Source organism: Zootermopsis nevadensis, unplaced genomic scaffold (genome assembly GCF_977971745.1).
Source record: "Zootermopsis nevadensis isolate Lab colony 2312 unplaced genomic scaffold, Znev_1.0 Znev_ptg000045l, whole genome shotgun sequence".
In the NCBI taxonomy this organism is placed as follows: domain Eukaryota; kingdom Metazoa; phylum Arthropoda; class Insecta; order Blattodea; family Termopsidae; genus Zootermopsis; species Zootermopsis nevadensis.
Window position 1 is genome coordinate 1,609,461 of NW_028259177.1, and position 24,027 is coordinate 1,633,487.

A 24,027-nucleotide genomic window follows, 5' to 3' on the forward strand; every position below is an offset into this window, starting at 1 on the left:
GTTAGAAATGGGCACATGATAGTAAAGTTATTACCCATGAGAAAAACATCAGCTCTGTACTTACAGGATAAAGAGCATAAATAAAGTTAAGATCCAAGTCTTGATTGCTTTACTGGTAAGTTGTTAACTGCCAGTCAATATTGCTTGTAAGAAGAGGAAAGAAATTTAAAATCTAGGTAGGATCAAGTGTTGAGACAAAAATAATAATTTCAGAAATTATTTTTAGTAATCACTTTAAAAACTGTTTGTGTGTCATCTACTTTCCAAATCCCCAACAGTGAAGGTGTGTAAAACCCTTTTTTCATCTATTAAACATTTCTTCTTCTCTTTTTTTTAAAGACCGGTATATATGTTCGGCTACTCAAAGAAATTACATGCTATTTATGGATCCTGGATGTTCACTACCATGTTCACAAGTATGCTTCTGCTCCCATCTATGCCTAGGTCTTGTGGTCTCTTCCCTCTAGATTGTACAACCAAAATTTTGTACACATTTCTCATTCCTCCTTGTACGTCACATGCACCATTCATCACGTTGTCCTCAATTTCATCACAACATCTGGTGAAAAGTAAAAATTGTGAAGTTCATGATTATGTGATTTTCTCCATTGTACTAACAGTTCATCCCTGTTAGGTACATTTGGACTGTTCTCAGATATTCTCCATGTTAACATGTTGTCAACATTGGTCCCCAAGTGTTGTGTGGAAGTATCTGTCCTGTTTCTGAGTATGTAGTTGTATGACCCTGACCCAAACAATTAATACGGAATACAAGTATCGTAACTTTGTATTTTGTTCTTTATTTGTGCCATGGTACTGAAACAGCACCCATTATGATACAGGGTATTTTGTACAATAATTCTAAGTTGCAATATTCGCTCCTCTTAAGTAAACTTTAGATTTGCTAGACATTTCCTTATCCTGTTTGATACTTCTGAATTGAGGATAGGTAACTTTGCATCATTCACATTGAGATAATTTAATCATGCATTTCAATTTCACTAGAGCACGAGTTTTTTGCCTGTAAAGTTGTTTAATTAGTACTATGTATGTAATGGGCAAAGAGATCATGTACATGGAATATTTATCTTTCATCATATATTTGTGATACCATAGTTGTGAGTGCCTCATTCATATTGTACTTAAAATATTTAATTTAGAACTTTTTCAGAAGATAAACAGTATCTTATGTTCTGTACATGAATATTCTCTTACAGTTCAATCATATATCATACAGATTTCAGCTTAATTAAAGGCATTGTATAATTCACATAAAAGCCGCCACAGTGGTCTAGCGATTAGAATGCCGGGCTTGTAATACTGGGGTCCCAGGTTCGATTCCCAGCGGTGCTCATATTTACAACTTGTGTTGGGCAAGGCAGTGGTCCAGGCATCACGGAGTTTTCCTCCTGTGTTTCCCCGGTTTCTTCGCTGCATCCCAACAATTACTCCACTTTCATCATCATTTCGCAAAAAGGGGGTCATAGCAGGAGCGTTAAATGTCCCAGTCGAACCCATGTACTGATGGGTCGTGAATCCTGCTAACCACCAATGCACACCATGCTGAATGGTGTGTACTGGATACAAAAAAAAAATCACATAAAACAAAATTGTCCTAATATGGTCATTTGTGAAACTAAAGTGAAGGAGACGAATGGAAGACAGAAAAGAATAAGACTTTTATCAGTCAGTAACAAGAGAAAGAGATATCCCATAATAAAGAAGACATCCTTTATTGTACACACATACATATTAGAATTGCCAGCCATTAAAACATTTGAGGATCCCATAGCGGTGCATCCAATGAAGGCCATCTTCTGGGTTGTAGCACAATGTACACTGGTAGAACATTTCAGAAACAACAAAGACCTCTGAAATGTTGGTGAACTTCTACCAGATTACATGGCGCTACAACCCAGAAGACAGCTATATACCACTATAATAATAATAATATCATGAAGTCTTCGCAATCTGAAGAAGCTTCTCCTTGCTCTCTGAAAACTGTGTCAGGTACTCCACTTCAAGAGGATGCAGGTGTCCTACTATTATAAGGGAGTGGAGTGGTGGGCCCAGATCAGCATCCTTCATCTCTTGCAGTGTGCAGGCCAGTATCTGTTGTGTGTCGGAACCAACACGTGCCACCCCAACACACAGAGTGGTACCTGTGTATGCTGAAGATCATGGAGTATTACAGTAATATTACTATTGTCTACATTTGGGTCTGTGCTGTGACAAGTTCTTGTCACTTCCATACATATTAGAACTTGAAGAAGAAATCAGAGCATTAGTGTAACCCTTCTGAAATGGAGGCTTGTCTATAAACTCAGAAATTCAGACTCTACCTCAAAGAAAATGCAACACATCTCCGGTACAAAGATAATTTGGTTAATGCTGTTCAGGGAAATAATTGGTATTAATTCTGAGAATAATATAAAAACTCATCAGTACAGTATGGGGGCAAAATGCAGAGTTATAGATTGTTAATGCAGTTGGTACATACAGTTAACATTGGAATTTAAAGGTTTCAGTTCATATTTTACAAAATACGAGGGTCGCTCATTAAGTAATGCCCCACATTTTATTTCTCAGCCAATAATGAAGATAGAAAAGTGTACTTTTACATGCTTGAGATTTGATGTTTCCCGCGTTCGTGTACGGAGTTTCAAATGATTCCAACCGATAGCGGAGCTGTAGTGAACTGTTAAAATGGCGTCTGTGAACGACTCTCGTTACAAGCAACGAGCTGTAATTGAATTCCTTGTTGCTGAAAAAGAAACGGTGGTGAACATTCATAAACGTTTGTGTGCTGTGTATGGAAGCTGTGCAGTCGATAGGAGCACCGTTGGTCGCTGGGCTAAGAGAGTTAAAGCTTCAGGAAGTGAAGAAACCGAGCTCCGTGATCTGCTGCGCTCTGGGCGTCCTGCCACAGCCACCACTCCAGACATGTTGAACCGCGCGGATGCCATTATTCGTGAGGATCGGCGCATCACAACTCGACAATTGGCCCAACAGCTTTCAGTCAGCAATGGAAGTGTGATTGCAATTATCCAGGCTCTCGCATATTCGAAGGTGTGCGCAAGATGGGTTCCACGAAGTCTCACAGCAGACCACAGGATTCAAAGGAAAACGATTTCTTCTGAATTGTTGGAGCGTTTTGATGCTGAGGGAGAGGTCTTTCTGTCCCGGATCATTACAGGTGACGAAACCTGGATACACCACTTTGAGCCAGAGACAAAAAGGCAGTCAATGGAGTGGCATCATCCTCAATCACCGAGAAAGAAGAAATTCAAGACAACTCCCTCCGCCGGAAAAGTCATGATGACTGTCTTTTGGGACAGTGATGGGGTCATTCTTGTGGATGTGATGCCAAGAGGTGCGACCATCAATTCAGACGCGTACATTATGACCCTGGAAACCCTCAAGAAGCGTTTTCGACGAGTTCGGCCTCACAAGCATCCAGCAGAAATTTTGCTCCTGCACGACAATGCACGCCCTCACACAAGTCTGAGAACCCGGGAAGAAATCACCAAATTGGGTTGGACGGTGCTACCCCATCCACCCTACAGTCCAGATCTGGCACCCTCCGACTTCCATCTCTTTGGGCCACTTAAAGATGCTATCCGCGGAACAAGATTTGAAGATGACGAGAGCGTGATTCAAGCAGTGAGGACATGGCTACGTGCACAGGACAAGAGCTGGTACCGGCAAGGCATGCATGCACTTGTTCCACGCTGGCGTAAAACCGTACAAGTTGATGGGGACTATGTGGAAAAATAGTATGTGTAAAGGAAACATTGATTTATATTGTCACTAAATTTGAGCCATCTTGAATAAATATGTTCTGAGGAAAAAAATGTGGGGCATTACTTAATGAGCGACCCTCGTATATTACATCTCAAGAGAATAAATTCATACATGTGAAACGAAAGGGTAACATTAATACAGAATGGAATTATGAGAGGAAGGATGGAAGATTATAGAAATTAGAAATTACATGGAAAGAGAAAAGTAGCAGTAGATGAAAAGAAAATTGGGTACTGTTCTACATAGGAATGATTTGAGATCTCAGCCAAGTAACAAAAAGGGGGAGTCCCATTTAAGAACCAGGGAAGGAGATGTAATGTGAGATCTTTCAGGTATGGGTATAGGTATAGAAAGATGTTTGGCTGCAAAAGCTGAAATAATTAACTGGTGGAGAAAAAATTATTTATGGGGAAAACATGAAAAGGAGTGTGACACACACCGAATTCCTTGTGATCTCCATGTCTTCTGCTGATGATTTCTAACAGCTGACCAGCTGCTTCACTGACAGACATAAAGCGAGGCGGTTGGTATTCCTTTCTCTTCTTTGTTAGACTTTCTAATGTTGGCTCCTTTACACGGATATCTGTATCAGATGGTATTATTGATACAATAATATTCAATTCTACATAAGACAAAACAGATAATGTAAGAAATACAAAAAGGATGCAGAGTAAAATGCTGAAGTAACAAAATTCATGAAACTCATATTATTTAACTGTTTCATGACAGTTTACAAATTGGATTAAGTTAATACATTTTGCTTGATGTTATGCCTTTTATTAATATAACTAACTTAATTAGTATATGGCAGCAGAGAGAATAAATATAAAAATATATTTTAAAAATTGTTACCTAGGACACAATAATTTCACTGCAGTCAGAGTGGATTAAATTATAACCAACAACCCTTTGCCTATTTTCAATGTCTGAAACATTCAGTTTAGGAGTCAAGCAAATGAAATATAACTGAAAGGTAAAATATATCAAACGTTTGACTGTGTTTATGATACCTTACCTAGGAGGCACAGTGTGTGCAAACCACGTCTTCTGTTGCCAGCAATTTTATCATAGAAACTGTCTGGTTGCCATGATTCAGACCAATATGGGACAGACACTGTTTCTCCAAAACTGTAAAGCTGTAAATAATATTAATAGAGAGCTGCAGATATTACCCACAGTGAACTATAAAAATTTAAACCTTAACAGAATATCATATGGCTCTAGTTTGTTTCATGGTTACTGTATAAAAATTCTGAATTGTCATAGTAACTAACCTGAAGCCCACAACATCCCACAGCATTTAGTATTGATGCATTGTGAATTATCTTGCAAGTGATACCTGCTTCTCTGGCACGGAGAACCAGGTCTGTGTGTGTAGTTGCACCAAATGGATCTCCTACAACCAGCAGTGCTATGTCTTTTGAATTTGCATCTTGAAGAATTTCATGTGCTCCTTGTTCAACAAGATCACGGTCTGCTATGATCAGGTTCCGACCATAAAACTGTTCCTGTGTGTTTGGATTTCTGCATATTATTGGAATTCATATCTGAGTTAATAAATTTGTAATAAGCGTATCTTATTGTTACTGACTCTTGTGGGAAGGCTTTGTTCTTCTCTCCCGTATCCTTCCTGATCATCTCTGAGAAAAATACTTACATTTTAATATGCGGGTAGACAATTTTTCTTAAACAAAGGGACCATGATGTTCGCTTGTTCTTCAAGTTTGATTAGATATAAGGGGAACCAAACTAAACCTAATCAAAAGGTGCAGTACGCGACCAAAGTTCGTAAGGTGGTGGGAAATATGAACCGTGTTCGGTATTTTACTAATAATTTTAAGAAGGAACTTACTCCCTAACCTATAAAAAGTAAATATAACCATACCAAAGCCTCTTTACCAACTGTTAAAATAGATGTATAAACTTCCAAGTAAACTCTTTCAGCTTTCTTTACAATTTCTAGTCCTTTGACTGTGATGTCTTCAGCCTCTCCAAGTCCTAACCCAATTATATAGAACATATCCGAACAACACAATTTTTAGATTCCCTACTACCTATAACTTCATTGATGCCACATTGGACATTTTGAAAGTTCTTGCTAGTTTGGCAATGTAGCAACCATAGATAACTACCTGCTCGCAACTTGTAGCGGTTAAACAAGCGATATAGGAATATTTATGATTGGCCGAGATGCTTACATGTGAACCAAGTGTGATAATCTGTGAACTCATTTTGAAATCTCAGTTTTAGTGTAATTATTACGTGGTATGTTTGGTATGGAGAGATTAGGATTGTACTGGTGATTCAAACATGTTTATCTCGGATGTTGTAGGAAGCAGTAAAGAAGAATTGCACTATGAAATTGTATATGATTTACGACATATAGGAGTGAAGTATAGAATTAAAAAGTCGGCCTGTAAGAATTCACAGGTGAGATGCCACTTAGAGACGTTGGGTTGGTTGTGAGATTGCCATGCATTTCCAGTCTCGAATAAGTTAATAATAATTTTTACCATATTTTCAGCATCTTAAACACGGCAGTACAGACACGAAAGTATTTAAGGTGCCACTTCATCACCTTGTCCATGAAGTTGTATTCCTAAATTCTGGAACAGGTATTGAAGTCCCATGTTTTGTTGCAAGGGCCTGTTCATATATAAAACAGCACATACAAACTGAAGGAATTTTTCGAAAAGCAGGCTCAACTTCTCGACAGAGAGAATTGAAGGTATGATATATCTAGAAAACTACAGTATCAATTTAGCAAGGACATTTACTGACATTTTATCATAATGCTAATGTTTCTGGACTTCCTTTGTTGACAGTTTGAAGGTTGTGTAGATAAATGGGAAGAATCATTTAACCTTCATCTAAAACTTTCAGTATTTTTGACGTTGGCACATAGATATCATTGTACTTTGCCTACTTTTACTTTATAATAAAGTGTTGAATAATATTTGAGTGATCCATCTAACAGTAAAATTATATATACTATGCAAAATAAAATAATTAGAATTATGGTTGGTACCAAATCAAGGAATTTGTATAGAAGCCTACTTCTGAAAGTATAAATTTACCTCGTCCTTCTGAATATATATTTTCATTAATCATCTTCATCATAAATAACCGGGAACATTTCCAGACAAATTCAGTTAAACACAAGGAATAAGGACTATGCTGGCATCAAAATCTTCATCATTCTATGACCTAGTCTCAAAATGTGTATTGGATAAAAAGGAGAAATGTAAAGTAACACTAAAAAGATTCTTAAATACCTTTTATTGTTTCGATGAATTCCTACAGTTAAAATAAGACTCATAATCCTTTTAGAGGCTACTATACTTACTTACAAAATATAAATTGTCATTAGTAGCATAACCGTTGTGTTGCAATGGATCTAGTGTAATATTTTACATTTTCATGATGAATCTTTATCATTTGTGAATCCTAATTGATTTATAAAATTATACTCATCTGTATGTTTCGTACTTATGAATTATTTCTCATCCTATAGTCTGACTAACTTTGGATTCATACCATATTTAGTTTCTTCAAAATTATTTGTTCTTAAACTATGAGTGCATGTACTACACAAAACGTGTATTTGTCAATAGTAAGGGTGCATTTTTTCAGTCTTACATGTCTGATAAGAATTTTAAGTTTTCAGCAATATAAAGTAATAATTATGGCACATTACATCCATTAGCTCATTTGAATTTTGTGCAGGCATCCGTGGAATGTGGCAAGATGTTTGGGCCTGAACACCATGTAATTGATGTAGCAAACATTTTGAAAATGTTTTTTATGGAGCTACCTGAGCCACTTATACCACATGCATACCATGAAGTACTGCTGAGGTGAGTGATCTGCAAGTTGAAGTTATTTCACTGATTGTAATCTTTTTATTGGTTTATGAATTTGCCTGAATTCATAGAATACAACTTACTACATGTTCCTGAGTCCTTCCTGAGAAGCCAATGGTTACTCAGCCAAAAATTCCCAACATTTAATGGAACCTGAAGTTTCATTACCACGTTAACTTGAGCCTGCCACTGGACCCTATCCTGAGGCAGATGAGTCCAGTCCATACCAGCCCATCCTATTTCTCTAAGATTGATTTTAGTATTATCCTCCCACCAACGTCTAGGTCTTCCTAGTGGCCTCTTTCCTTCTGGTTTGCCCACCAAAACCCTGTATAGAGTCCTCTTCTGTCTCATGTGGGCTGCATGTCATGCCCATTTCATCCTCGTTGACTTGATCAAGTCTGATTATATTTGGCTAGGAGTATAACTTATGAAGCTCCTCATTATGCAACTTTCTCCAGTCCCCTAGTAATTCACCCCTTTTGGGTTAAATATTATCCTAAGCACCCTGTTCTCAGACACCCTCAGTCTGTGCTCCTCCCTTTGTGTCAGAGACCAAGTTCTACACCCATACAAAACTACTGGCAAAATTATAATTTTGTTTATATCAATATTTACATTTTTAGACAGCAGATGAGAAGATAAGAAGTTCTAAATTTGGAAATAATACATCAAATTTTTAATCAAAATTTCACTATTCATCTGTTAAGCCTAAATTAACAGGTATAAAAATCCATTAGAGTGTGCATTTGAATGTGAATGTGGCTTTTGGGAACTATGAAAAATAAAGGGTTTGAAATTTGTCTTTTTAAGACTGATCTGTACTAATACTTTGTATTACACTTTTTGCAGGTGTTTGCTGTTACAGGATAATAAAACAGAAGGAATACTTTTAACATGTCTGCTCTTACCAACTGTACACATAAACACACTGGCATATTTGATGCAGGTGAGAATATAACATTAATTTTGGGATTTGTATGATTTCTCTTTCAGTTGAACTTGTTAATTCTAATCCTTCTGTCATGTACTACCACTGCCATCAACAGTAGCAGCACAAACTTGGTATGAAAACAACATTTGCACTAAGTAGGACTTGAGGTTTTAATGGTACTGTTCAGTGTAGAGTGCTGAAGTTTTAAAGGTAAAAGTTCTTTGGAAAGAATGCAAATTAAATTCTGGTAATTGTGTAGGAAAATGGAAATAACATTTTAATCACATGAATTATTTTGGTTTGATTCTGTGGGGCGGTCAAGGCCTGTAATAGGCTATAGAACCCTTGATGATGATGATGATGATGATAACGGTTCCTGATAGATCATTACAATTTGATATTTATTTATCATGTTTTAAATACAACTACAGAATTTGTTTCTTAATTTGTAACACTATGTTCAATAATATCTTTATAAAGTAACAGAGATTCATGTTCCACACAAATTTTGCCTCCTGAATGATTTTTATATATAGAATAAGTTTTAGGAATAAATTACGGGGAATGTTTTTAGACCTACGAAGCAAAAAAAGAAGGTCTTGAAATGCAGCCAATCTTTATATGCTGAAATTAAAAAAAACATACAATTTTTATTTTTATGTATCATAGTAAGCTGTCCCACTACACGCCATGTAGGCACATTGGGGGAGTGGAGGTAGAGCTCCTACTCTTTCTTGACCTCGGTACTAGATGTGGATTACGTATCATACTTCTTAATAATTAAGTCATGCATCAAACATAAAATAACATTAGCACTAAATCTGGCATTTTTGTTATGGATTTTACTGGTTCAGGCATTTGTAACATTTGTCTGAGATGTGACTGTATCTTCTGTTGTATTTTATTACAGTTCCTCCAAGAGGTGGCATTTCATTCTGACACAAACAAGGTGGATGTGACAAATTTGGCACTCATAATTGCTCCTTCAGTTATGCCTGTAGAAGAGAAGATAGTTGTCTATGGCACATCAAGGCTCAGTCATCACGTAGAAGTTGTTGAAGTGTGTAACCAAATGTCTTCCTGAAGCAGAATTCTTTAACTTTTGTAGTATATTTTTTAATAATAATTAGGTTGGCAACCAGTTGTTCCAAATGGTACTGGACTACAAAGGATAAAATATTTTGTGAAGTTGGTCATGATTAATGCTTAAGGTGTTCTCATTTCTCTTGCAGTTCACTTGTTGCAACTCTTGTTATAACATTTATTTAAACTGAGTATCATTGACGGGGTATAAATTCTTGTTCAGCGTGTGTGGTCGTCACTTTACACAGCACATTTTCACCCTCAGATACTTCTGTAGCTTTCTGAATGCTGGCCAGTGACAGTCGGTCTTTGGCTGATTGCTACCATTTAATTCTGATATGGGCCTAGAATGACTTACGCTAAATATGACCAGTAAATGCTGCTGTAATGATTTATGATCGCATAAGTGCTTTCGGTTGTGGCTTCATGTCTGAATGATGAAGGCTACAGTGTTGTTAAACAGCCTACTATGTAGTGGTTGTCATTATGAGTTAATGTAGTTTAGTGTATGTTGAATTACTTTTTCTTTATTGCTGTTATTATTATAAGAATAATGTAAGTTAAATGTGGTTCTGTTAGAAAGTGTTGGAGAAAATTATGTGTTTAGTTGTTTGGGGCAAGTGAAGCAGGCATTCAGAATTGAATGTGTTTATGTGTTGTATGTACATATTACTGACATTTGACTATTACATCAAATTTTTTAAAACTGAGTTTCTGAATATTGCTGACCTCTTTTTGTGGAGATTTTTAAATTTAAATAAGAATTTAACTTATAAAGATTCATAAGTGGTTGCCGCTGGCTCACATATTTAACTTATTACAGATAATTGGCAAAAATGTTTCCCAGATCACTGATATTTTTGAAGGAGTATAAAGGAACTTCTAATTTATCTGTACTGAAAATGTTTAGTAGTTTTCATGATCTGTGGCAATATGAACATTACATTACACAGCACTAAAATTTATCACGTATTTTTGTATGTAGCTGCTGATAAGTAATGCTGATAAAATTGGAAATCTTCCGGAGAGCATATGTGAAAGATTGGCAGCAAACAACTCTGTCCCTTCCTTGTCCAATGATGAGCAAGATGGTGATTCATCCAGGCAGAGCAAGAAAAAGAAGAAAAAGCAAAGTGGATCAAAAACACGTGTGTTTGTTACTTGTTAACTTCTGTATACATTTAGATATGATGTTAGCTGTATGACTGCAGACTCAGCAAAATGAAAAAAAAGAGCATAAAAGTAGTATAATGTTTTTGCCACAAAATAACACACTTGCAAAGTAGGCCATTCATATACAGAATTTGCTTGACAGGTAATGATTATTGCCTTCTTTAGGTAAAATCTGGAAACAGCAGAAAGTAAGCTACAAACCTTATTAATACTTGTTTCTCTAAATGGCTAAAGAACTGATTGTTATTGTTCTGAAGGGGGAGACTGCCTTTATGGCACTACAGTTATTAATGGGTCCATTATTCAGTCTGCTGGTGGTGCATGTGTGTATATGGAGCAGTGGTGGAATGATACTAATGGGAAATCAAACAATTTAAAGAAAACTTGTCCCAGTATCATTTTGTCCACCAAAAATCTGAAATGGATTGTTCTTGGCTTTTGTGATAGTAGTCAGACAAGTAACTGCCTTAGCTTTTGCATGGCCTATTATATTGAACCTTCCTGTGGATATTTGCAAAATCTGCACATTTTACTTAAGGTGTCCCTTAACTGAAGCTATCACAATTTAAACATACTTACCACAAGGCTGATTACAATAATTATTCTTTTTGTAGATTCTACTAGTTCATAGTTTATTAGGCATGCAGTCTTCTGTCACCAGTCACAATGAAGCATTTTTAACTGGAATTTAGGAAAAAATCTGGGCTTCATATAATAAAGTTTACAATTTCAAAGAATCAGCAGCTTTTGGGAACGTTTTAATTTTTGTCAACTTTTCCCCCTTTCATCACACTTTGCATACTTGGCTATTCAATAATAACATTTTGGAAATTGGAACTTGGATTAATTTGTATGGAATGTGTTGAAAGTATTTTTGTGTTCATCGACCATTCACAAAATTTTGTTTATTAATGATATGGATATAAATATTTATGAAAAGAAGCACTTAATTTTTATAAGGTGATTATTCTGGTTTGTGCTGTATAGTCTTGTAGAAGTTTGCTGATGTTTCAGAGGTGCTAGCTGCCTCCATCGATGATGGAGACAGTCATCTTCATATTCATTGCTGTGAGAACCTCAAATCTCACTTTATTTTCAGTTTCTTTCTCCCACTTCTAACTGATCATGAGGTATATAGAGTGCAATGAATTATTTGGAATAATGCATGTAACAATTCTGGTGGTGTCTAAATCTTTGCTTTGTGGTATGTTCTCACAGGTATGTTGAATGGATTGAAGAAAATGGTTGGAAAGGGAACTCCAGAAGTAGATGAGGGTCACCTTATTACATCCACACCTGATTTTTCAACACCCTATGTTAAATTAAGCAAGAAACGGAAAGCCGCTGAAGTAACTAGTGCATTTTCAAGCAAGAAGAGGTTTGTACAATTTCTGTATTATTTCTGCAATTCATTGTTGGCTTTGCCTTTGTAAATATAATTTCTTTTATTTACATTAATTTGTTATGTTGATGCTTTTGTGAGCCAGAACCTGGAAATGAGCAAGCCTGCATCATTATCAAATTTTATTCTTTCATGCTTTATGTTCTTCCTGTTGTAATATGTCTTGTCTCTAAAGACAAAGAATACCTCAGTGTGGCTTAAATTTTATGTTGAGATATGATAACAGCTCTTAGCAGGCTTAGCTACTCAGAGGATAGTTGAATGAATTGTACTTCAATATTAACCTTTATCATATGATAACAGGGAATTTAAATGTTTGTATTACAGGGTTATACCAGATGGATTTCAATTCCAGAATTAATGGTTTTGCGGTATTTTGCAGAAACTCACAACCAGCTAGATTTTGTGTTTGCTGTGACACAGATGATAAAGACATCTTGCGACTGTATATATGGTTTTTCATATCGGTGCTGTGTCTTTTCTGGCCGTGCATGTTATATATCCCATCACAATTTAATAACTTTTAGATATTAATTCTGTGTGTGGGACCTCTTAATGTGGTGGTTAGCATCCAGTTAGTATTGAAAATTTTTATTATGGGGGAAAGGAAGGTTTGTTTTATAGGAGTTTTATTGCACTTTGTAGGCATCTTGATACAGAAAATGAATTTGTGGCTTATGTTTTTTGAGAAGTCTGTAAAAATGTTGGCTGCAGTAACAAAGACCTTCCTGCTGTGTGATTACTTTGAGGTGAGTCACATGACTGTTCGGTCACTGTGATGACATGTAGTTCTGTGTAATTGCTGAGATGATACAGATGTCGGTCATATGCTGTAAAGGTTTATGACAATGTTTGACTATTATCTCATAATTTTTGATATTGTTCAGTGTCTTAGGTTTATTTTATTTGTATAAAACCTCAGGAGTATGATCTGTTCTCATCTTCTGATTGTTGTTATTGATTATGGCTGGATGCATTAAGAAGAAGTGAGGAAAATAAATAAAACAAAAAATATAATTATGGATACAGTACATAATTGTATTTGTATGCATACCTGATACTGAAAGTAAATATGCCTTTGTATGTAAATTAGCTGTATGTGATGGGTTCTGTGTTATGTTTGAAAAATTTTGCATATGCCTTGCATGCTTTGTGTGATGATGTTTTTGAGTATGCATGTTGGTGTTCCAGGCAGGATGTTTTGCAAATTCTCCCCCAGAGTGTAGCACTAGCCAACATTCCTTATACTCCTTCTAGATCCATGGCACATGACTTGTATGTTTCGTCTCCGGTTTGTTCACATCCAAAGTAAGTAGCTCTGGAGCGCTTGTTGCATGGTTTTTGTATTGTACAACTTGAGGTTTGTCTGTTCGAGACATGCAATTTTTTCACACTTGTGGTGTTCTTTCTTGTATGGTACTCAGTTTAAATGCATGAAATGTTTAATTGAGTGTATAAACATATGTGTTAATTTTGTGTTTCTTCTTTGGAATTACAAAGCTAGATTGCTTCTGTCCTTTTCATTTAATTGCCATGTCCTTATTGTTTTGCTTAATTTATTGCGGCTATAGGTGGATTAGTATGTGCACTTGTTTCAGTATTATATTTTCATTTACAGTTTAGCTTCAATTATTTTGCAATTATTTTTTCATGAGATGCTGTTTTGTTTTGTGCTCAGAAAGTTAAAGAATATACATTTTTTTACATAGACACCTGGAAATTTTGTTTATACAAGCAAAATTTATTTTCCTAAACTACTGAATTTTCACAAATCAGTATAAAATGGATGACTATGTACAGCTTATTTTGAAATTTAACATTGTATTCAACCTTCAGTATCAATTTCCTTGTGCTGCTTTTGCCCTTTCTTTTTTTCTCATTTTTTTTAGTTACTCTCAATAATTATTACAGTATATATAAATGTAATGGCATACACAAGAGTTTACAGAGTGTAGTAACCTCTGTATAGTCATGACAGGCAATTTCAGAATCAGTGTTCAAATTACATTAAAGTTGTTATTATGTCTGTACAAGTGTACTTTATTCAGCCATTCATAGACTATAACTAAAATAACTGTCAAATTTGTAAAACAGTTACATGATCCTTGAAACTCCTTTGCTTTCCCACTACCAATATTATTCTCAAACTAAAATATTTGAAATAGTTAATCTACTGTGTACAGTTCATGTGCTGCTAAAAATGGTTTCATCATCTGTCCACAGCCCCAGCAGGAAAGTAAAGTGTCCACAGTCAGTGAAACAGCGGCACAGAAGATTCTTCACACCAAAGTTACATACTGAAAGGTAAAAGGTGTGAACTTGTGAACTACAGTTACTACTACTTCTCACATTCATGTAAAGAAAATTAAAATATTTTTCTTTACAGTGTTATAAAGAAGAATAATGGTAAAGACACATACGACAGCTGGAAGAAGACTCAACTAAGTGTTGGAAGTTGGTCTGGGAAGAAGCAAGTAAGAAAGCATGGAATTGTTCATTAGAAGTTCTACTGATCTTGTCTTCAGAAGAGAGAATCCAGCCTTTCCTGCATGTTTTCTATTTTGTATTAAAGCAGGGGTTCTCAATCTTTTCCAGTTGTGTCACATTTACTCACTACAAGGTTATAAATTATAACAATTTATTGAATCCCCTTGGCAATGCTACTAAATTACGCCTTGTTTTGAAAATGGGTTCGCATAATTCTTAATATTTTTCTTAAATGAGATCAGTCATTAGTGAGATACTTGACATTGCCTTTGCTTAAGTAATCTTTTACTATGAGCTGACAGTAATAATTACTGACAAATACCGACAACCTTAATAGGACATGTTTCCTGGCAACAAATACATCATCCGGGTACCAGTGCCAGTACAGTGTGCATTATTTTTTGGGATAATCATAATTACAGGGTACCTCATCCTAATTTTGTCAGTATGTAATTAGTATGTCTTTCTGGACCAATTTTCAAAGTGTGATCCACAAAATACTACCTGTTGCTGTTCTGTCTTTTGGCACCTCCTGAACACTCAAAACTGTTGCATAAAAACTCAGAAATAGTCTTAACAACAAGTTACAGCATTGTTAATATCGAGAAATATGTTTTACAAGGGCTGTTAGTTAAAGTGAATAAATTTATGTAGGGTTTGAGGTTTTCACGGCGGTAAGTCTGAAGATGTCTGTCTTCTGGGTTGTTGCGCCGTGTAATCTGGTAGAAGTTTACCGATATTTCAGAGGTCCTTGCTGCCAGACTACATGGCACAACGACCCAGAAAACAGACATCTTCTGAGTAAATCTTTTATGATTCATAATTATCAGAATGTGGCATATGATAAAATATGCAAAAATACATCATTTTAAACAAGTATCTGATTGCTAATTTTGTATTTATTTGTTCATGCTTCTTTGATTTGTGTGTGGGTATATAAATAATATGTATCATAGTCAACTGTTCCATTAATTCGTGGTAATGCAATTCCATGAAGAACTTTGTTGGTAGTTATATTATTAGTAATATTCCTTAAAGTATTTTAGTGAAACACTACTCAAACTGTTATTTACCAGTAGATTAGACGAATACTATATATTACATGACACATTCAGTAATTTTAGATTTTGCCTAAAGCTTGAAAGTGTTCCAGGTGATTGTGGTTACACTTCATGCTTTCTGAGTGCATGTTCCATGGATAGAATTTCAGATACATTATTTTAGAAAAACATACAATGTGTATTTTAGAATTTTTCTAAATGCTCTGGAATTCTCTCACAAATATCACATTGACAGCCTTAACTCATGTTTCAGAAACCTGAGGAATTGGCTGTTGTGTGTAATCCATTTGGTTCAGACATAACCTGCCATTCGGATCATGCAAGTCGAGGAAGTTCTCTGGAGCGAAGCTGGAGTGCAGGCCCCTGGGCCAGAAAGAAACTTTTAAATCTATCAGCTATACCAGTGTTTTCACCCTCAATTGGGTCTGGTGTTGACATCACTAGTGATAGGGAACTGGCCCAAGTAGAAAACCGATGTGTTCCAGTCATTCAGGGCGCACAAGTCAATCTGTGCGATGATCCTATTCATGTATTACAACCAGATCATCATGAGACAGAATTTGTTTGTATTCCAAAGAGTGAATATGAAGCGATTAAGAACAGATTATCTACCATTGAGAACAGAATATTACAAGAGTTTGGAAACATGAGATCTGCCAGTGACACTGACTCAAGTGCATGCCCTCTAAATGTACCATCTAGCACTGAAGCCAGTAATAACACAGAATTGGTTCAGACTGCATATGAAAGAACTTTAGTTGAATCTGAGAAATTAGGCGACGCTTCAGCAGATCACCTTGCCAGGCGACTGAGCAGGGAACTAAGGATTCATCGGAGCCTAGAGAATAAAGTTATAAGATCACCGAGTGCACGAAAAATTGGCACCATCAGGCGTAGGTCAAAAAAAAATGCAAAACCTGTCTTCAGAAAATCATCAGAAAATAATGGGTTAGGAAGAAACATGTCATGGCACTTGGCTGTAATACCCAGCTGTACTGAGATCAACCAGTTGTGCCCACGCACTAATTTAAAGAGGAGCAGGCCCAATGCAGTTTTCACAGGCTTGCCTCAACCAAGTCCAAGAAATGCTGTCAGCACTGAGCACAAAAGAATAGCTTGCAAATCTCAGCATGACCAACCTTCTGAGGGTGGAATTGAAGAGATATTGCAAAAGTACCAGTCCTGTCTATTGGATGATGAGATGATGAATATGATGGATTTGACTCAGTATCTTGATGTGTGTAGGAAAGTAGTTGGTCCCATGACAAGAAGTAAAGCTCGGAGGGCTTCCTCCTTCCATGGTTTTGAATGGGCGTTCAGAAATCAGAGCTTTAGAAGTGAACATTTTACAGATGTTATGAAATCCAACAGTGATGGTAACATTGCTCAAACCACAATTCACAGCTCACTCGGCCCAAAAGTAAATGCTGATATTGTTGATAGAAGAAAACAACAGGAAGATGGTGAATGGAAAACAGCAGACGTCTTCTTCAATGGTGACCAAAACATCAAGGAAGAAGTGCCTGTTACAGGCAGAGCTTCTGTAGCAAAATTAAGGATCGAGAATGCAGGAATGGTTTTGGAAAGAATGAAGTTTTTTGATGCAAAAGCAAATTGCAGTTTAGGATATCATGAGAAAGAGAAATCTATGACTGATTCTAAAACAAAACGACTTGTACATATTCCGAGTGTGTTTGGATGTAATGCAAATGCTACTCGATCTGTAGGAATCCAATATTCCGGAAATATTCCTACCAAGAAACATAGCGTCTCTAGATCAAGTCATAGCAAGTCAGTTCAAAGGATTCATTCCTCATTAGTAGCAAAGTCTGGCGTAAGTGATTTGCAAGATTCTTTTAAAGGTAGCCTGAAGAAGATGGGCACACCTAGACGGAGGCATGGAATGAAAAGTCCAAATGGTTCTCACCAAAAACAAAAGTTGAAAGTAAGGAAGTCACCATCCAAGGCAGATCCAATATCCATAGGAAGTCCAGCCGCAACAATCCGTAGAAAGCATAACAGAATGAAGCTGACACGTGGCAGAGTTTGTACAAATGTTAAAGCAAATCTTACCGTTCCGATAAAGTGGTTAAGTACAGAGAAGGAGAATGTTCTGTTCCCTTGTGATAATACATGCATACAGCCAAATATGGGATCTCAGAGTGGCAAGGATGTAAAGGAAGACTCTCAACTTACATTCGCTCAAGCCAATATGCCTAATACATTGAAAGAAGTGTGTTCTCCTGCAGTGTGTAAGACATCCTTCTCTCCTCTGAAAGACTGCAACAGGATTGAAGTTAATAGTCAAATTCCACATTGCACCATTAAAGATCCATCTGTGGTGACTTGCTCAGGGTGTAGAACCCCGAGGGAGATGCCATATATTAAGAAAGCTTTACTCACCAAGTCCCCAAGTCAGTTCTGCAGGACACCAAAGGGCAGTCTCCTTTCCACTGACAGAAGTGGTTGTCATCACCAAACCCCAATGAAAGCTGTGGCCGATTTTGGCTATGGAACCACTGTTGCATCTCCCAAAAGACAAAGTCCCAGACTCTTCGGTATCAAATAACAAAATCTCTCATAGATCTAATGTAAACAGTGAAAAGTAAATTTCTTCATGTGCCAAATAATGCTACGATTTCTTTATATCAAGTGTCAATTTATAGAACTTTCTATCATTATGACTAGTATAATTCAGTGGAATGTAATTTATATACGGAAACTATTTGATGTCTTATAGTCTGTATGCAGTTAGCAAGAGTTTCATCTTTGATCATAACACAGGGTAGTTTGCTGGTTTTGTGTTATTGAGAAAATTATTTTTAATTATTGAGGCCTAATTTTTAATAGGAATTTTTTAAATCAGGACAGGGGTTTATCTTGTGAGTTGGGATGGGAATTGTCATATGCATATTTTTGTAAAGAAATATTGTACACAAGCAGAAACAAATTTAAGAATTTTTCTATTTTGGTTTCTTCAGCAAATGAATGGGTTTCTTAGTGTCTTTTATCTTTACAAGCAAATGTTCAGGTCACATTAAATAAAAAGAGTACTTTTTGATGTGTCTTATTTCTTCTAAAACGTGTCCACATGAATTTGATTTCTACAAATGACGTAACCGGTAGTACTATGTTAATGTAATGAAGTAATTGGTTTGCATTTTTGTACAAAACTAGTTGACAGATTTCTTACTTAGCAGTTTATTGTATCTTGATGCGTACAACTTACTGCGTTATGAAGAGTAAATATTTTGTTCTCTGTGTGGTACAATGTATATGCATGGGTATATCCCATCTCTGCTTTTAATATGGATGGCATTAATCTTTTTAGTAATAATTATAATTTGATCCTGAAGAAATTAAAAATTTCATGAGGTAAACTGTCTTAAAAATAATGTACTTTGATATCTTTGTATGCTAACTGCTAGTACATATATATTTTTCCATCTCTTGACTGTATCGTTCGGGATCTGAACATGAAATGTGATAAAATCCTGGCCTAATTCTGCATTATTTGTACTTATTGGTCAAGTTATATTTTGTGCAATTTTGAATTAAACTGTTCTAGAGACTGTAACAAAGTGGATTCATGTAAAAAAAAAGTTTGTTTGTATAACACTATTTTATGACTGTATTCAATAAAACAATGTTTATATCATTGTCATTGTAAAGTTATTTTACATTGAACATTTTGAAGATATGTAAAGATGCATGTAAGCACATGTGCTTAGCTTACATATCTGACAGTAATGGTTTGGTCACAGATGGCAGCACAAGGCAGCCAGTTGTCATTCAGGCACTGAGGGTCTTGGGTTATGGATGCAACGGTGAGCCATAGGGAATGAAGGTAAGAAAGGAGGGACAATTTTCATTATGTGCACACAACTTTTAAGTTTGTACTTGGTATGGTTTACTTTACATGGAAAGAGAAATTCTCCTATGGCTCTCCGGTCCGTATTCGGTCCATGGCCTCAATTCTCCTCTTCCATTCGGTCCTCTGTTAGGTCTGTCTGTACGAGGCTTTGATCGAGGTTTTGAAACATTTTCCTTTTTACGGTGCAAGGTTGTTAGCCTTGCAACCAACCCCCAACCTGGAGGACTAGGGCACCTGACCTCTCCCCCTCGACCAATCTGGCTAGGGAGGCCCTACCAGTAGCTCTTGGGGTCACTGAGGTACTCAAGCCCCATGACCACGACAAGATGCAGATACCAGGAAAGTGAAATTGGCAAAATTATATTTGTTTTCCCACAAATTTTAAACCAACAGTAATACTGTATGTATACATGGGTAACTATTTATTAGTAGTTTAAAACAGTAACATTTTAAATTCAGTCTTTATAAACTATACATTTAAATTACTATTTTTCTTACACTCATAAATTGAAAACATGAACAGACTAACACAATGACAATGAACATATGACACTTAAAAGAATACTGATTTAAAATTCAGGTATGCATTCATATTATATAAATGATGACAATAGTAACAGGATATAAAGATTAAAATTATGAATATTCTTGGACATTGTTCTTTGTCTATTAATTAAAGCAACCCAGAATGTGTTTAAAACACATTGTTTGATACTAGCTCTTTTCAGTGGCCCCAAGTGACTATGTTGTAGGTTTCACATGATTATGGAAGCAGAACCAGCTTATGAAATGTGTGTTTTTAAATATTATAAATTATCAGATGTAGGAAAATATGCACAAGTTTAATGACACACCTTATAAACCTTTATTCAAAGCTATCAAAGTATTCCCATATGAGGTGCCTGATCTACAGTAAATTTAGGCAAGATTTTAAAAGTGAACATAGTACATACTCCGACATCTAGATACAGTAAAGCGATGGGTGAAAAACGATCATTTAAGAATCAAAATTAATTTAAACAAAACATTTTCATTCTTGGGTTAAATATAAAATGCAAATTTTTGCATCTTTGTACATCCAGTTCATTAATTATTTTCTTATTATCTACACATTATGAACTAAATCTATCTCAAATTGTACAGAAAACTTTAGTTCATTTATTTGGTACAACTGTTGTCTGGTTATTCTGTAAATCCCATAACATCCACATTTAATTAATTCAGATAAATGACATTCTATTGTACTCCGTTGCAAGATTGCATATTTACATTTAAAACCTGGGTGCTTCAGATTTTTGAAAATTAAAATCAGCTTAGCTGTTAACTTTAGGTGCTGCATACTAAAGTATTTTTTAATGAATATTTTGCGAACATGGTCATTCAGACCCTGTCGTATAGACACTTTTATTAATGTTTGTTGATTTTGGGCAAATTGTTAAAGTCTGATGAGTTCGTAGAATTTCACATTTATAAAATATTATATAATAAAGTAATGTGAACATATTATTGGTTTATAATTAAAAAGAAACTTCATTCATGTTTATCAGTGCTGTGAATTTGGAATATTAAAACTGTGTCTAGAGCATTTATTCATATCAAATGTCTGAAACTGCCTGTTGGTGTAATTGGTCTCTTTAAAGGACGTTTTGTGACAATTTGCACGAATTCAAATTCATCATATTCTATACAATATGAAAACATTACTTTAATCGACATTGAAAACAATTATTAAACAACAGGTTGTAATTAAAATCTGGGTTCATTAACTGTAATATTTGTTCAGTTGACTTCTTTTCAGAAGCATGGAGGTGGTCATGGATTTTTGATGTAACTGAATTTTCATAACTGGTTCCATTCTTATCATCTATTCATTCATGAACACTTCACAGATGTTGACTGGTGACTGAGAAATCTCTGCAGCAAATTAAGAAGTCAAGTAAAAATAATGAATATTGAGGTAATGTTTGTATTTAAAAGTCCAAATTATTTCTGTTCTTACCTCTGAGATTGTCACTGCTAATGCTGTCTGTATCATCGCTACTTTCAAAGACGTCAGAATCAGTGGTCTTAATGACGGATTTCAGTTTACAACAGCTGGAGCAAGCAGATTCACTTGTTTCATCATATGGTCGGTTAGCCCCAGCATGAATTTCAGCTCTGTTCCTCTGCCATATAGGATGGTTTGGCTGGAGCGACATTACCTGTCATAGGAATCGTGTAACCTTTAACAAGCTGATGTTTCTTTAAGGATTTGTGACAACATCGATTCATTGCGCTTTTGTCAATGGAGGGCATCAAATCCCTTTGCAGTACTTTTATATAATTTATATTTTATACCTTTTAGAATGTATCAGTGTGTGTCTGTTAATGGTCGCTGTACCCAAAGAAGTGAAGTGGTTGTCAGTATGTCAAAATAACATTTGCTCCCACATATTGCATCGGTGTTAAATACCTCACACTACACGCGCTTATATATGCTGTCTCGGAAACTTAAAAGCTACCGAAAGCCGTTTTTGAAATTCTGTCATGTTGATGGTCTTCTTTTTTGTAATTCTGTGTGGACTCATGTGGCTAACTTTGGCCCTGAAGTTTGAGGTTGCGTGTTTCTCCAAAACGTTGATATCTACCCATTGGCGTATGAATTGTTATAGTCAGATCAGAAGTTTTTGGCTGGTGGAGAATCTGGCAGTGCATAAGTAAGCTTCATTGGGCATACCTTTTCACAGCATGCTCTGCTGACAATACCACGATGGCCAATAACCTTCCAGAGAGTTTCTCTGCTTGTAAGCAACTCTTGATACTGCCACTGCCAGTGAAATCCGAAGGTCCACACGTACAGCTCACACTTTATATCTTCATCATCTTCTTCTGTGTCATGGGCCAGGAATCTGGCATTTCCATAAAAAAATTACATTTCATATTGGTAGCCATAAAGTGGAAAAGGAAATAGTTTCTTAAACTGTCTTAATTTTTTATTTGTTTGCAATTGGTAATGGCAACAGAGGCTTGGGTTATTTTAAAACGGTCTGCTCAAGGATTGGAGAAAAAACATATTGATTTTCATAATCTTTATTTTTTGACTTCAATTGTTAGGGTGACCAAGTTAAATATGGAAGAATAATATTGAAATCGGTTTTAGGGAAATTCATTGTGAAGCTATGAACTGTATCAAACTTATTCTGCATAGAATCCAATTACCATCAATGGTGAAAGTGGTTTTCCTTCATGCTATTAAATTTGTGTAGCATTAAAAATCATTCAAAATATTACATTTCCATTAATTTTGTCAGGTTCTGTTATGTACATACATTCAATTCAGTACTTACATAATTTGTGTCACTTACAATGCAACAAAGAAATTATAGCATGTGAATTCCTGTGGAGCATACTGGGCTCGTTTGAAGTAAGTGAAAACCATGGCCAGGAGGTATTTATCAGCAAGTTTTGAACACGTATCATTCTTGAGAAATTCCTGGATTACCGGAACTTTATCTTGAGACACATTAAGAGAGATGCATGTGCAAAATTAATTTTTTGTTAATAATACAGTCCCTTCAACATGTAGCTGCTTGCCAGCCAGCTGAATATAAATCCCATTTAGCTTACAGCTCTGAACTTAAATTTAATTTCTATATTGGCCACAGTGGCTGATGAAAAGCTGTATGTAAAAGTTAATTTAATCTTTCAGTATCGAGTTGAATCACTAAACAGAAATTCATTATCTATTACTGCTATCAGTATCATAGTTTGATTTAATTTGTGCATCTCATTCAAATCTATTATTATTTGATAAAATATTAGAATATTATAATCAGGTTTGTAGCAAGATACTTATTGTAACATATGTTACACACGTTTGCCATTGCATTCTTCTGTGTGTGAATGGAGTAATTGTTGGGATACCACGGAGAAACCGGGGAAGCCCCCGGAGGAAAACTCCGTGTTTCCTAGACCAAGTAACAAATGTATTGCAGGCAAGTTAAATTGTGTATGTTGAGCCATGATTAAATTTGAGACTGATTTTGCAACTGGCTGGTTGTTTTCTTTTAAATGTCTTCATGTCTGTTTTCGTTTATGATATTTTCGTATAGGATAAAAGTAAAGTGACGTATCTGAAGACATCACAAAGCAAATGATTGTCACCAATGGTAAAATGGGTGTTGTACTTTTCAAAATTCAGCATGTTTCATACCGACTATACACCTGTGGACTTTCTGAAAGGTATGCTTGTGTTTATAACACAACGACAACATCGTTATAGTGTTATTTTCTTTCAAATATGGCATCACTGGAAAACGACCCATCTTATATACATTTCCTGATAACAGCAGCTGTTCTGTGGCACA

General features: G+C 35.7%; 4 protein-coding genes across 4 annotated transcripts in view; 2 read left to right on the forward strand and 2 right to left on the reverse strand.

Annotated features, from left to right (window-relative positions):
- LOC147871616 (uncharacterized) overlaps positions 1 to 19,467 on the forward strand; it is a 34,649-nt gene extending 15,182 nt beyond the window's left edge. Inside the window, exons 3-13 of the mRNA XM_087360601.1 lie at positions 6,137 to 6,234; positions 6,329 to 6,532; positions 7,531 to 7,661; positions 8,520 to 8,616; positions 9,512 to 9,661; positions 10,670 to 10,832; positions 12,076 to 12,235; positions 13,451 to 13,567; positions 14,483 to 14,563; positions 14,646 to 14,733; positions 16,061 to 19,467. Coding sequence (XP_087216727.1) covers positions 6,137 to 6,234; positions 6,329 to 6,532; positions 7,531 to 7,661; positions 8,520 to 8,616; positions 9,512 to 9,661; positions 10,670 to 10,832; positions 12,076 to 12,235; positions 13,451 to 13,567; positions 14,483 to 14,563; positions 14,646 to 14,733; positions 16,061 to 18,376 — 3,605 coding nt within the window. The 3' untranslated portion in view covers positions 18,377 to 19,467. The remainder of the gene's footprint in view (positions 1 to 6,136; positions 6,235 to 6,328; positions 6,533 to 7,530; positions 7,662 to 8,519; positions 8,617 to 9,511; positions 9,662 to 10,669; positions 10,833 to 12,075; positions 12,236 to 13,450; positions 13,568 to 14,482; positions 14,564 to 14,645; positions 14,734 to 16,060) is intronic.
- LOC147871614 (TBC1 domain family member 4-like) overlaps positions 1 to 24,027 on the forward strand; it is a 259,104-nt gene that overhangs the window by 87,787 nt on the left and 147,290 nt on the right. The window lies entirely within an intron of this gene.
- LOC147871617 (diphthine methyl ester synthase-like) lies at positions 1,710 to 6,188 on the reverse strand. Its single transcript, XM_087360626.1, has 5 exons — positions 5,690 to 6,188; positions 5,079 to 5,312; positions 4,820 to 4,940; positions 4,244 to 4,387; positions 1,710 to 2,171 (listed from the first exon to the last, which is right to left on the reverse strand). Exons 1-5 carry the CDS (start codon positions 5,822 to 5,824, stop codon positions 1,954 to 1,956), a joined length of 852 nt encoding a protein of 283 aa, XP_087216752.1. The 5' UTR covers positions 5,825 to 6,188; the 3' UTR covers positions 1,710 to 1,953.
- Positions 20,877 to 23,526, reverse strand: LOC147871618 (speedy protein A-like). Its single transcript, XM_087360524.1, has 4 exons — positions 23,026 to 23,526; positions 22,398 to 22,569; positions 21,681 to 21,882; positions 20,877 to 21,595 (listed from the first exon to the last, which is right to left on the reverse strand). Exons 1-4 carry the CDS (start codon positions 23,097 to 23,099, stop codon positions 21,546 to 21,548), a joined length of 498 nt encoding a protein of 165 aa, XP_087216650.1. The 5' UTR covers positions 23,100 to 23,526; the 3' UTR covers positions 20,877 to 21,545.

Excerpts from the sequence above, each read along its gene's own strand:
- LOC147871617 (XM_087360626.1), bottom strand. The coding sequence starts at position 5,824 with ATGTTCTATATAATTGGGTTAGGACTTGGAGAGGCTGAAGACATCACA. Across the intron at positions 4,388-4,819 it reads GCACACACTGTGCCTCCTAG|ATATCCGTGTAAAGGAGCCA; the intron begins GTAAGGTATCAT and ends CATCTGATACAG. Across the intron at positions 2,172-4,243 it reads TGGAGATCACAAGGAATTCG|CATACACAGGTACCACTCTG; the intron begins GTGTGTGTCACA and ends CATGATCTTCAG.
- LOC147871618 (XM_087360524.1), bottom strand. The coding sequence starts at position 23,099 with ATGGTTTTCACTTACTTCAAACGAGCCCAGTATGCTCCACAGGAATTC. Across the intron at positions 22,570-23,025 it reads TATAATTTCTTTGTTGCATT|ATTCCTGGCCCATGACACAG; the intron begins GTAAGTGACACA and ends TGGAAATGCCAG. Across the intron at positions 21,596-21,680 it reads TAGCAGTGACAATCTCAGAG|AGATTTCTCAGTCACCAGTC; the intron begins GTAAGAACAGAA and ends AATTTGCTGCAG.